The sequence below is a fragment of the Cibotium barometz genome, chromosome 20 (assembly GCF_041138505.1).
Source record: "Cibotium barometz isolate CiBa-2024 chromosome 20, ASM4113850v1, whole genome shotgun sequence".
NCBI lineage: Eukaryota > Viridiplantae > Streptophyta > Polypodiopsida > Cyatheales > Cibotiaceae > Cibotium > Cibotium barometz.
Window position 1 is genome coordinate 53,894,575 of NC_141065.1, and position 13,960 is coordinate 53,908,534.

The window sequence follows — 13,960 nt, forward strand, 5'->3', positions numbered from 1 at the left end:
CCTTCTTGCAACTCAAAAATGCTATCATTTATGGGCCCGTGTTGATTGTTCCCGACTTGCAAAAGCCATTCACGGTGGAATGTGATGCATGTAGGAATTGTATAGGGTTTGTCCTAAATCAAGAGGGTCATGCAGTTGCTTATGAGAGCCGTCGATTGCATGATGCCAAGATCCATATGGACATTTATGAAAAAGAGCTCTTGGCTGTAATTCATGCCTTAAAAATATGGAAGCATTATCTTCTTGGGGCTGAGTTTGTAGTCAAGACAGATCACCAAAGCTTGAGGTACTTTCTATCTCAAACAAAGCTCTTGGAGAAGCAAATGAGAATGAGAATGGCAAACTTTCTTTCGATGTTTCATTTTCAGATTGTATACACTCTGGGAAAGAAGAATGTAGTGGCAGATGCTTTGTCCAGAAAGCCTTATATTGATGTAGTTTCAGTGGCCTCTCATGGGGATTTATCTGCCATTCGTGATTTGTATCATTTGGATGCTGATTTTTCCCATATATGGACTGATTTGATGGCTGGTCACTCGCATGTCTCTTATGTGATCAAAGAGAGTTATCTTATGAAGGATAATTGCCTTTGTGTGGTGAAGGATATGCGTCCAAAGATTATGGAGGAATGTCACGCTCCACCTTATGCTGGTCATAGAGGTATTCTACCTACGACACGCATGATAGAAAGATATTTCTTTTGGCCAAACATGCGTAAAGACATCGAGGCTTATATACGCACATGTATTACTTGTCAAAAGGTGAAATTTGATAGGCAAAAGCCTCCAGGTTTGCTTCAGCCTTTGCCTATTCCCTTACAGCCATGGGAAAGCATTACTATGGACTTACCTAGATCTCAGCACGGGAATGATGCTATTTGGACCATAGTTGACAGGTTTAGCAAGCAAGCTCACTTTTTGCCCGTCAAGAAAACCATTAAAGTTGATCATATGGTGAAGCTTTTCCTTGCTCACATATTAGCATCATGGTATGCCTAAGTCCATCGTTGGGGATAGAGATCCCAAGACTACGAGCCTCTTTTGGAGGACTTTATTTGATAACATGGGCACTAAGCTTGAGTTCTCATCTTCTTATCACCCCCAAACAGATGGTCAAAGTGAGATTGCAAATTCTGCTATGTTGGATTTGTTGAAGTGTTATGTGGCAGATCAAAAGAGTGCTTGGGAGAAGTATCTTCCACTTGTAGAGTTTGCCTACAATAACACAGTACATGCCTCCACGGGAAAGGCCCCGTTTGACATTATTTATGGCAAAGTGATCTTGCCACCCATCCTTCGTACAAAGGATGAGATTTTTGCAGCCGATGAGTTTATACGTGACTTGGTTGTATCCTTTGCTCAAGCGCAGACAGCCTTTGCAAGGTCACAAAACAAGCAAAAGAGGGCTGCCCACAAGCATAGAAGGGACATGCAAGTCAAGGAAGGTGATTGGGTATTGCTGAAATTTGAGAAAGCTAGGCTTCGGAAGAGGCCAGGACGAGAGGGATCATATCCAAAGCTTTCTACTCGCTATTATGGACCCTTCAAAGTGATTGAAAAGATCAATGAAGTGTCCTACATGCTTGCTTTACCCAATCATTGGAAGATTCACAATGCTTTTCACGTGAGTCTTTTGCGGAAGTATGTGGGACCAGATCCGAAAGAGCCTGTTACAGAAGATCCGCCCGAGATTGATGAGCTTGAGCAGATCCTCCAGCCAGAGCAGATTGTATTTCAATAGGAGAGAAAGTTACTACATGGGAAGCTTTCCAGGAGATTCCTTGTGAAATTTAAGAACTACTTACCCATTGATGCAACGTGGGTAGATGAGAATTATTTTAATGATTACCCGCAACTTTTGCAGGCATATCTTGAGGCTTTTCAGTTGAGGTTAACTATTTAGAAGCCAGGGGGATGTCACCATTTGGTCCATCTCCATTTATGGAGCCACTTCTATGGGACTATCACTCCATAGAGCGGCCAGATTTGTACCATGTTCACATGTGGCCAAGCTAGTGTCCCATGAGAAAGGGTCAATCATTTGGTGTCACATGGACGGGAACCAGTTTTGTGCCACCCGTGTGTGAGCAGCATTGTGCCATATGGACGGGAGCATGTTTGCTGTCACCCGTGTATGACCAGGATTGCGTCTTATCCATGGGACTGTCACTCCATGGAGGACTGATATTTGTGCCGACCTTGTCTATGGGATTGTCACTCATAAAAAGGCCCATGCCAAGACTTGTGTTTTGCCTATGGGACTGTCACTCCATAGAAAAACCAGAACTTCACATTTCTGTCGCACCAGTTTTGTGCCCGACAAGAAATCCTTGTACAAGTTTTACGAAAGGGAGATTTCGTCCATTACATGTGCACATGCATTTATGTTTGCATGCATAAACTTGTTTTCGCATGACTTGTTTTCGTGTGTTTGCCTGCTATGTCGTGCCAGTACACTGGATGGGGACGTCCCCAGTGTACCGTGGGTGTGCTATCTGCTGACGAGTTGGTGTGGCGTATGAACAGGTGGTAAGTATTATATACCTAGATGAATCCAGGAACATGTCCAAATTCACTTTGTAGGAACGTACATGTTATATACTCATGGTAGTCAACCCACAAGACTATATAACTATCAACTCCATTATGCATAGTATGGACTAGATACTACAACATCCCCACTAACGTCATCAATGCCCAATAGTGGGTGTAGAACTCTGTATCAAGATATGCTCTCACACATGCACTCCACACACACACACACACACATAAGAGCATATGTTTACACAAAGCCCTTCGTACTGAGTGTCTGTCAAACCTCCAGCCTTTTCAAATTAAGTAATGTAAACCTTAATGGTTATAAGGTTGGATGTTCATTGGTTGGACACTTGATCTAATGTGGATGCCCAACATTATTAAGGTTTAATAATAATATTTACAACATGTATTGCATGGAGAAATATTTCTTCCCCACACGTGGATGGTTAGTTGGGGAGGGGAGGGGGTGATTGATGGAAAATAGGCGCCTGTTGTACCCGCCTGGAACTGTCCCGTATGCAGTCCATTGTACCCCGCCTCTGTTTGGTTGCCCTGTGCCTGACTGCTGTACTCGCCTGGATTGTTGTACCCGACTGTACTAGCTACTGCCCTATACCACCTGTAATCATTTGTACGCGACTGTACCACCTGCAAAGCTTGTACCCGACTCTACCTGCAGCTTGTACCTAACTGTACCTGCAACCTGTACCCGACTGTACCTACAAGTGATGTACCCGATTGTACCTGCTGGTGTACCCGTATGCAATCCTTTGTACCTGCCTACTGCCCAGCATCTACTGCAGCCCTTGTACCCGCCTACAGTATTGGAGTGCCTGCCTGTGACTTGGTCTACTCCGACAACTGATTCTTCATCGACAAAATCTTATTGTTTACCAGTTGTACTCACTCCTTGTTATGGAGAAATCTGGCCTTGGGCCCGTGAACACTTGTACATATAAATACTCCAAGAAATACAACTGTATTGAGGAGGGAGGGGGGGCCTTTCCATCCCCAGTGATGGTGTCAAGTGTTCTTTATCATTTTCAAGTATTGTCCATTGTTTGTATTAGTTAAGTGATCTAAAAATGTGTATTTTATCTTCCAATTTGTCAGGCCCCTGTAGAGAGCGGTTTCATTGACTGACTGACTAACCGACTCTCTAAGGCTGAGGAATGACCTACGTAGCTCGTGCCTGACATGTTCTGGACGGAGGATTACAATAGGGTCACGGCGTACAACAAATATCAAATCCTAAAGGGTTCTATTGCTGTATAGTGTTGCATTGATGATGAGCCATCTTGTCACCATGCACTACAGTGCAGTGTGCATGTGACAGTGGTGCCATCTGGAGAGTGATGGAATCCCCCCCCCCACTATTGTCTCGGCCCTCGTACTGGCAGCCGGGATTCCATCTCTTTGCATCTGTGTTGCCTTGCCAGATTCAGTGCCTCATGTTATATCTATTCCATGTCTTCTGGGCGACCCCATCATTCAGTGAGTGGAGTATTCAGGCCTTCCAGGCCAATACTGTTGGAATTAGGGTTGCAGGAATGCACACACAACTTCAAGAAGATGAGGAAGCTTGAGCACAACACAGTAGTGTATTATGAGTGCCAAAAATGAAAGATAACAAGCCCTAGAAGATAATGGGCGTATATACAATGCACGGGGGAAAAAACCTCCTAGTGAGGGAAAAAGTGCCCCGGCGGTCCTAAGTGTGTTCACACACATCACTACTATAATATGGTAACAAATCCCCCCTGGAGTGATGCGGTGAACAAGAGCTAGCACTCATGTATAGGGAAGTGTCTAGCTATGTGGACGAATCCACAAAAGGGAGTAAGCCCAAAGCTTTGCGAAAAGCTTCGAACTTCTCACGAGGCAGAGCCTTTGTGAAAAGGTCTGCAAGGTTATCCTGTGTTGGCACATAAGCCAAACTGATCTCTCCTGCAGAGAGTCTCTCCCTGACATAATGGTAGTGCACCTCAATGTGCTTCGTACGAACATGGAACACTGGGTTCCGCGCAACTGCCAATGCGCTCTGACTGTCAGTGAAGATGGTGGTGGCAGATGGCTGCCCAACACCCAAATCAGCCATAAGGCGTCTGAGCCACACACACTCAACCGTAGCTGTGAAAGCTGCCCTGTACTCAGCTTCACAACTAGAAGTGGCCACAGTAGGCTGCTTCTTGCTCAACCATGATATGCATGAGCTTCCAAGCATGAAGCAAAAACCACTCGTGGACACGCGTGTGTCATAACAACCAGCCCAGTCAGAATCTGAAAAAGCATGTAAATCTGGCGGCAATGATCCCCCCTTGGGATAAAACAACCCAAGATGCCGAGTACCACTCAAATAGCGAAAGATACGCTTCACTGCCTGCCAATGCTTAATGCCTGGGCTATGCATAAATCTGCTCACCTGTGAGACTGCAAACTGAATGTCTGGCCTCGTAATGCATACATAAATGAGGCAACCAACAGCTGTCTGATAGAGTGTGACATCAAAGTGATCTCCAGCATCATGAAGACTCAACTTCAAACCTGTCTCCATTGGAGTAGCAATAGGCTTGCAGTCTTCAAGGCCAAATCTCCGCAACAATGTTTCAATATACTTTGTCTGACACAAAGCAATACCTCCATCACACTGCTTAAATTGTATCCCCAAATAATGATGCAAATGCCCCAAATCTGACATCTCAAAAGAGGCATTCAAATCAGCCTTAAAATCAGCAATATGACTCTCATTTGGTCCTGTGAGCAGCATGTCATCGACATAGAGAGCAATGATTAGATGTACACCATCCACACGTTTAACATACAAAGTGCTTTCTGTTGGACTATTCTGAAACCCATGTGCAGTCAAATATGCATGTATTTTTTCATACCAAGCTCGTGGAGCTTGCTTTAAACCATATAAAGCCTTTTTTAACCTGCACACTTTGTTTTCCTGCCCTCTTTGAACAAAACCACGAGGCTGCGATACATACACCTCCTCATGCAAATCTCCATTTAAGAACGCAGTCTTTATGTCCAGCTGATGTACATTCCAACCATTATGAGCTGCTAATGCACAGATGCTACGAACAGTGGTCATACGACATGTGGGAGCAAAAGTCTCATCAAAATCAATGCCCTTCTCTTGAGCATAACCTTTTGCAACAAGCCTAGCCTTATGGCGATCCACTGTGCCATCAGGCTTACGCTTCAATTTGTATACCCACTTAGTGCCAATGGCCTTCTTGCCAGGGGGCAAGTCACATAAAGACCATGTACCATTCTTCATAATAGCATCGTATTCTGCTTGCATAGCAGCCATCCAATTTTCTGAACTTTGTGCCTCATCAAATGAAACAGGCTCACTTTCATCGCACATACTAGAAACAGCCAATGCATAACAATCTGACGCATAAGAGGCACCATGAGAGCCAGAACGAGTGCGACTAGACAAAGGGGCATCCAACTTGCTGTCACGCAAAGTCTGCACCAGCCATCTAGGCATGTTCCTAGAGCCCTCAATCTCTTGTCTCTCATCCTCAAGTGCATCATGCACATCTGCATCAGATATAGGCTGATCTGTGCCATCATTTAAAACCTGCATAGGCTGAAAAACTGCCTCATGAGGTATTGCACTTGACTGTGCACCACTGAAAAGAGGCAACAATGTATCATAGACATCACGTGAGCTGATATTTGTCTCCTTAGTACATGAAACCAAGGGCTGAACTGCATCTTCCACAAATACAACATCACGGCTAACCAAAATGCGCTTTGTCTGTGGATGATACAAACGATAGCCTTTGCTCTCAGCACTATATCCAACAAAAATACATTTGACAGCTTTGTCATCCAATTTTCTGCGATGTTGCACAGGCACTAATGCATATGCCAGGCAACCAAAAACACGTAAATGGCCAACAGATGGCTTGCGGCTATGCCAAGCCTCATATGGAGTGACAACCTGTAATGCTTTGGTGGGACACCTGTTTAGTACATAAGTGGCACACATGACAGCCTCAAGCCAAAAACCATGTGGTAGACTTTGACTCTTAACCATACATCTTGCCATTTCCATGAGAGACCTGTTTTTTCTCTCAGCCACACCATTTTGCTGTGGTGTATACGGCACTGTACATTGGTGTTTTATCCCACGCTCAGCCAGAAATGCATTAAATTCTGAAGACATATACTCCCCCCCTCGATCTGAACGGAGGGTGCCCATCTTACTTTCTGACACATTTTCAGCCATAACCAAAAACTGTTTGAAGCACAAAAACACTTCGGACTTTGCCTTCAAAGGATATACCCATGCATGCCTGGTAAAATCATCAATGAAAGTCACGAAGTAAAGGTAGTTTCCAAATGATGGAGTTTGCATGGGGCCACAAACATCACTGTGAACAAGCTGCAATCTGCGTTCAGCTCTCACTGATCCATCTTTGGGAAAGGAAGCACGCTGCATTTTACCCAATATGCAGCCCTCACAAACATGCTTGACAGGTGCCTCAAGCTTAGGCAAAGAAGACACCATTTCAGATTTCTGCAGGCGCAGCAAACTTGCAAAATTCAGATGACCAAAACGTGCATGCCACAGTTTTGCATCTGAAATAGCCTGCGTATCCATAATAGCACATGCTGAATCCTCTACACATTTGCCATCCATATTGAGCTTATACAGCCCTCGACATAGTGAACCAGATGCTACAATGATGTCACCACAAGAGAGATCATGAACAGTACATCTGTCATCCACAAATTTTACAACCAAACCTGTTTTGGCAAATGCGGAGACTGACAGCAGATTCTTTTTGATCCCTGGCACATACAATGCATCAAAAAGTGTAAAGGTGTTGCCATTTGCAACATTCAGCACAATCTGTCCAACTCCTTCAACGGGATAAGAGGAGTTATTGGCACAAGTGACAGTATTCCCTGTGGGAGCAGACTCAAGGAAAGTGAATAAACTGCGCTGCGAGGTGATATGCTTAGTGGCACCACTGTCAAAGTACCATACATCTGAATCTACTGCAGACATACATGTGTCATGCAAAGATGGGTCATAACTGCACTGCGCATTGAATGCCCATTCTGTATCTAGCACAACATTAGCAGATTCATTGTTAGAAGGAGAGGCATCTGCAACAGCCATACCAGCCTCTTTCTTCTTAGCCTCTTTCGCAGCCAGCTTAGGACACGCTTTGATGACATGATCATTTCCCTTACAGTACTTGCAAAATGTCTTCTGTTTGTCACCCTTCTTCTCATCTTTGTCTTCCTTCTTTGGTTGCGCAGCATTTGCAGATTTCTGCTTACTAGAAGAAAAGCCAGCTTTACCTTTCCCGCTTCTCTGACTAGCAACGAAAGCTTGATCTGCGACACGCATAATATTCCTGTTTTGCCTTGACTTGTCTTCTTGCAGCAAAACAGAAACTAACTCCTCAAATGATAAGGCATTGGGATTGCCTTTCATCATCAAGCGAAGAGTGGAAGCAAAACCCTGATAAGAATCTGGTAGACCATTCAAAACAGTCTGCACAAGTGAACTGTCTGACAGGATTTCATCTGCAGAAATGAGCTGCTCTTTGAAATCCTTGATCTTTGTCAAAAAGCTATCCATAGAATCACCTTCGTTCATATGCTCACTCTCCAACTGTTTTCGGAGATAAGCAACACGAGCCTCATTTCTTACCTGATACAATGTGGCAAGTACATCCCAAGCATCCTTAGAAGTCCTGCAGGAGCGAATATGTGGGATAATGGTACGTTTGACAGACAGCGCAATCAAGGCATGAGCCTGCGCATCTCTACCATCCCAACGAATCTGCTCTGCTGAAAGTGGTGGTTCTCGAACAGCTGCTACAGCACTTGTGCCTGCACCATCATCAACAGTACCTGTTTCTGATGTATTTGCAGCATTCCCAGCCACAATAGGACGTGCATCAATACCCTGCACAATGTTCCATAACCCCTTTGCTACCAATACATGTCGCATCATATATGCCCACAATGGATAGTTGGTGCCATCCAACTTATCCTCAGCAGCCAACATGCGGAATACATCATTGTTGTCAGCCATGGCCAATGACTGTACTACTAGATGTAAATGCTGTCTGTAAGAGGTTAACCTGTATAAAATCGACCCGTGCTATGTAGCACAGCCCAAAACAGACGAATGGGCACCTGTCCTGCAGATTTTAATCTTGACAGAAAATCTGCACAGTAGGACGATTTTGCCTGCGCAGTACTTGGAATGCAAAAACGGAGGGCGAAATGACTTCAGATCAAAATTCTGAAACGAACAAGCCCTACGGGCTCACCCACGGCATATACTAACCTGCAGACGCTCGTGAAACCTCGTCGCAATCGGAGGAGATGAAGCGGCAGGTGCCGGTGATGCTGCCCGGGAGGAGGAAGCCTGCTCTGATACCAATTGTTGGAATTAGGGTTGCAGGAATGCACACACAACTTCAAGAAGATGAGGAAGCTTGAGCACAACACAGTAGTGTATTATGAGTGCCAAAAATGAAAGATAACAAGCCCTAGAAGATAATGGGCGTATATACAATGCACGGGGGAAAAAACCTCCTAGTGAGGGAAAAAGTGCCCCGGCGGTCCTAAGTGTGTTCACACACATCACTACTATAATATGGTAACAAATACTTCATTTGCAAGCAGATGGGACATCTAGCCAGAGCTTGCCCTCGGCATCAGTCCAAGAGACCGCCTCCTGTGGTTTCCCGTCTCGTTTCCCGTTCAGATCCTCACCATGGGGTAGAGAGAGAGGCATATTCTCAAGCAAGGGAGCACTAGGTCCCGTCCGGAGACGTACGTAACAATAACACACACCAAGGGCTTCTTTATACCTTTATGTTTGAGTGAGTTTAAGCAATCCACTTTAATTCTTGAACAATATGCTATAGAGTGAGAAGATGGAGAGTCGATACCAAATTGGGTCCCAACTACCCACTTAAGGCGCCCCCTCCTACAAGGAGGAGTATTTGCTTATATTACTTTGGAGAACTTCTTTACAATGCAGACTTTACCAAGAAACCTACTTGACAACGATTGACCGTGGAATGCCAAATGCAAGGACAACGTAGACCAAACATCCCTGAACCATCAAACCATCTGTAGACAACTTAGAAGCCATTTTCAAAGCCAATGTGCACACCTAGATCTGTTGAGGGGATGCAAGACTCATGGCTAAATGCTGAAGATCACTTCTGGCTGCCTTGGACTGTAGCACACTAAGGTGCTCTGCTGAAGATATGTATGCACAAGTCAGAAGACTCAAGCACACATTGAAACTGCTTTGTTTCACTACGGAATGATGTAAGAATGAGATGATTTATCAATGAGACTGAGGAACTGCTTATATATGCACCCCTACTGCAAGTCGGTTTATTCATATGTTGTCGGCCTGTTTTAATCATGCCCACAACATGCTGAATAGCATTTATGCACGCGCCTTTCACTCGTGTGGCTGCTGGGTCCTTTTCTGCTGGCCAAGTGGCCTCTCTGCTGGCCGACTGGTTGCTGTTGGTGGCTGACTAGTGCTGCTCTCCCATGCTTGGCCATGCTGCCCCCTTTTGTGGCTCTTGGTTGCACTCTAACACCCTTGAAAGAATATAGCACTATTAAGAAAGGGGATTTCATCATGGTACACTATACCATAGCATGGAGAGTCTCCTTACTTCTCTATACTAACGTAAACAGATAGATGATGCCAATATATGTCAACAGATGCAAACAAGAGAGATGTGAGGGCATACCTCTAATTTGTGCGCAAATTCTGTCTGTTGGACTCGTCGCTGCAGTTCTTCGACCATGCGGGGATCAACCTCCACAGCAATTACCTTCTTGGCGACCTCGAGGAGCTTGAGCGTGAGGTTGCCTGTGCCAGGCCCAATTTCCAGGACAGTGTCGGTGCTGCGGATGCCAGCCTTATCCACAATGGCCTCCACAATGTGGGAGTTCTTGAGCAAGTGCTGGCCCTTCCCCTTTCTGCACACCACGTGCAGAGCCGGAGGCAAAGAAGACTCCCCCTTCGCACAACGGATCCTCCATAGCCCATTCTCCCGCTCGATCCTCTGCATTTGCTCTTCTTCATGATAGTTCTTTCCCCTAGCCCCTCTTTCACTGTGTGACCTCGCGCTAAACCATGCCCTCTGTGCTGTGCATGCCTGCTTATGGCCGTAGCCAACCAGAAGACGACTGTCCAAAAAGGAGAAAGCTCGCAGCTTTGCACAACGAAGGGCTCTCATTTGCTCACAAGAACATGCAGAATTTTCTTTCACCGTGTCTTCACACGCCCCTAGAGTCTCCTGCGAAGGCTCAACAAACCCTTGCCTTCGCTATAATGTTCGATTCAGCCAGCCATGTCTGTTTGAGGAAGAGGGAGGGGGGGGGGGGGGGGGGGGGGAAGCTTTGTATATCAACCTAAGGGTGAGGGCTTATTTGTAAGTGAGGGCTTATTTGTAATTGCCAAGTCATAGGAAGCTTTGTATATCAACCTAAGGGTGAGGGCTTATTTGTAATTGCTAAGTCATAGGGAGCTTTAGACCAATAATAATATGGCACCAAAATGTTTTCTGCATTTCCATTAAATATATTCTGTGAGATTTTCAAGAATAAGAGTGTTTTTTCAAGGTTTCATTTTAATATGTAATGATTAATGCTTGAAAAAGTCAATGAAATGATGACCCTTCTCTCTATTTAAGGCAATGAAATGATGGCCCCCCATATGCTTTCTATTTGCATGTCATATCCTCTCTACTTAAGGCAATGAAATGATGACCACCCACCCATATGCTTTCTATTTGCATGCATTCACCCATATCCTTTCTATTTAAGGTCTCACAAATCTCTATAAAAAGGCCTCAAAGGGCATTCAAAGAGTAGAGGGAGGGAGAGAGAGGAGGAGGAGAGAGAGGGGTTGGGGGGAACTCATGTAACTAAGGGTGAAATAATTAAATGCCACATCAATATACCTATGTAGGAAAATAGGGAATTGAAAGAAATTTCCTAGTTCTAAAGAGCGAACATTTTCCTCCTATATATTTAGAGAATTACATTTTCTACGTAGCTCTTTCTTCATTATTCAGGAAATCCGACTATGCTCTAGGAGGTGTTTCATTCCTATATAGAGATTTCTTTCTCAGTAATCTACCAAATGTGCTTGTGATTGAGGAAATTGCAAGAAGTAATATAATTCCTATATGGATAGTACAACTCGTGTTTCAATTCCTATATAGAGAATATCATAATTAAATAATAAGTGTTTCAACATAGAACCCTTTCTTAATGTAGAACCCTTTCCCAACAAAGATTCTCATGGATATATATCAATATAATCTCAAAAGAGCATGGCCTACTTAAGGCCATTTGATCTAATAAGCTCAAAGAAGTATGTTTGGCTTACATTTGATGTCATAGGAGGTAATAAGAATCTCTAATAGACTTAAATCAATAAAGTATTAAATATATAAAGACTTTGAGGTCCTATGTAGGGATTAAAAATATAGACTTTAAGGTCCTATGCAGGCATTTATGAGACTTTAAGTTCTTAAGCTAAAATGCTTTCTCAAAAAACGTCTTCATCAAATTTTTACTAGCATTTATGCTAAATGAGTTGATACATGATAAAACCTCCTCGTAGCTTATACAAGAGCATGCACAAATTCTATAGGAACTCATAAGAGCTCTTAAGAACTTTTGTATGCTCATGAGTGTTGATGTGATCTCCCAATATCATATAAGATCTTGTAAGAACCCTACAAAGTCTTACAATATGAGAAGAGCCCATAAGCGCTATTTTGACCTTAAAAGTTTCCTTTGATTTCATAAAACATTCTATAAGCTCATTAAAAATTTCCCTCTAATTTCATAATGCATTCATTCTATAAGCTCTTAAAGAAATTCCCTTTGATTTCATAATACATTCTATAAGCTCATAAAAATTTCCCTCTGATTTCATAATACATTCTATAAGCTCATAAATCTCATATGATTAATTACTAAAAGCTCATAAACCTTATATGATTAGTTACTTAAAGATCACATGATCTCATAAGGTCACATGCAAGCTCAAAAGCTCATCCTATTATCTCATGTGACATGATAAGGATATGAGTTCTTAAAGTTCTTCCATAAGCTTATAAGATCTTTTGCGTGTCAGTAAGAGATTTATAAGCACATAGGGTATGATAGAATCTCAAGATCTTATAAGCTCATGTACTCTCACAAGAGCTCATAATCTCATGTAAAAGCTCATAGAATATCTATTATAAAATTCTTGTACAATACACTAACCCTACTTAAGAGTAATGAATTAAGATGCAGGTTATTCTACCACATCCTCCTCAGAGCAAGTAGCAATGGATCATCATCATCACAACACTAAAGGGGTTAATATTAATCACGAAGATAATAATGTAATTATGTAAAAACAACATCAAATTATGAAGAAGATTCATGAGCTTGACAATCGAAGAGTAGGGTTAATGTTGAGAGACGATACGAAGTGCAGGCACTTCCATGATTTTTTCATTATTAACATCAACAAAACTAATAATATTTCTAACAATATTCATATTAATCATCTACACCGGCCTACACCACCTCATCACCTGCAACAACAACAACATTTCTTCTACTAAATACCATGTAATTTTTTAAAAAAAATAGAGATTTCAGTTTTCATGACCCTTATAATTGTTTACTTTAAGTTTTATTTGGATTGTTTAAGTACATTTTAAGTAATTTTTTGACTAATATGTTATTTTTTTAAAAGTAAACTTTTGACTAATATGTTATTTTTTTACGTTGACATGACCTCAATCACCACCTACATATTATGACTTTTTTTGGCTTTTAGCGTGTGACCATTATTTTAGTGAAGTTCTAATCATTACTAGACAACTTTTTCCCACTCTCACTAACTACTTTTTAAAGAAATAAATAAATCTCTTGGTTACGTGACCTTATGTCACATCCTATATGGCTCTAATCCAAGCTGTCATGTAGGACAATAGAAACGTGTAAATGTAATATTAATACTAAAAATTATACTAGCTTTTCCAAAAATGATATGGACTATATATACTAGTATGGGACTCGCGCGATGCTGCGACATTGTTTGGAATGGCATATATATCGCATTCAATTTATGTGTTTTTACACACATAAAGTAACTGTAATGGTATGTGCATTCAAGAGCGCGAGTGTGAGTGAAAGAGATAAAGACAAATAGAATGCTAATGATTTTAAGAATCAACACGCATAGTTGGTAGTTTATCACTTTTACACACAAAAAAAAGTGCAACCATTGCTTTTGGGAATTTGAGAATAGTAAGTGTTCATAACTGGAAGTGTAAATTTCCTAATAGAAAATCTAAGCACCGACATTTTTGCAAGGGGCATCT

At 42.5% G+C, this 13,960-nt stretch overlaps 1 protein-coding gene across 1 annotated transcript in view; it reads right to left on the minus strand.

Annotated features, from left to right (window-relative positions):
- LOC147628030 (uncharacterized) overlaps window positions 1-10,936 on the minus strand; it is a 51,397-nt gene extending 40,461 nt beyond the window's left edge. Inside the window, exon 1 of the mRNA XM_086815001.1 lies at window positions 10,310-10,936. Within this exon, the coding sequence (XP_086671127.1) occupies window positions 10,310-10,801 (492 nt within the window). The 5' untranslated portion in view covers window positions 10,802-10,936. The remainder of the gene's footprint in view (window positions 1-10,309) is intronic.
- Between the last annotated feature and the right edge of the window lie 3,024 nt (window positions 10,937-13,960).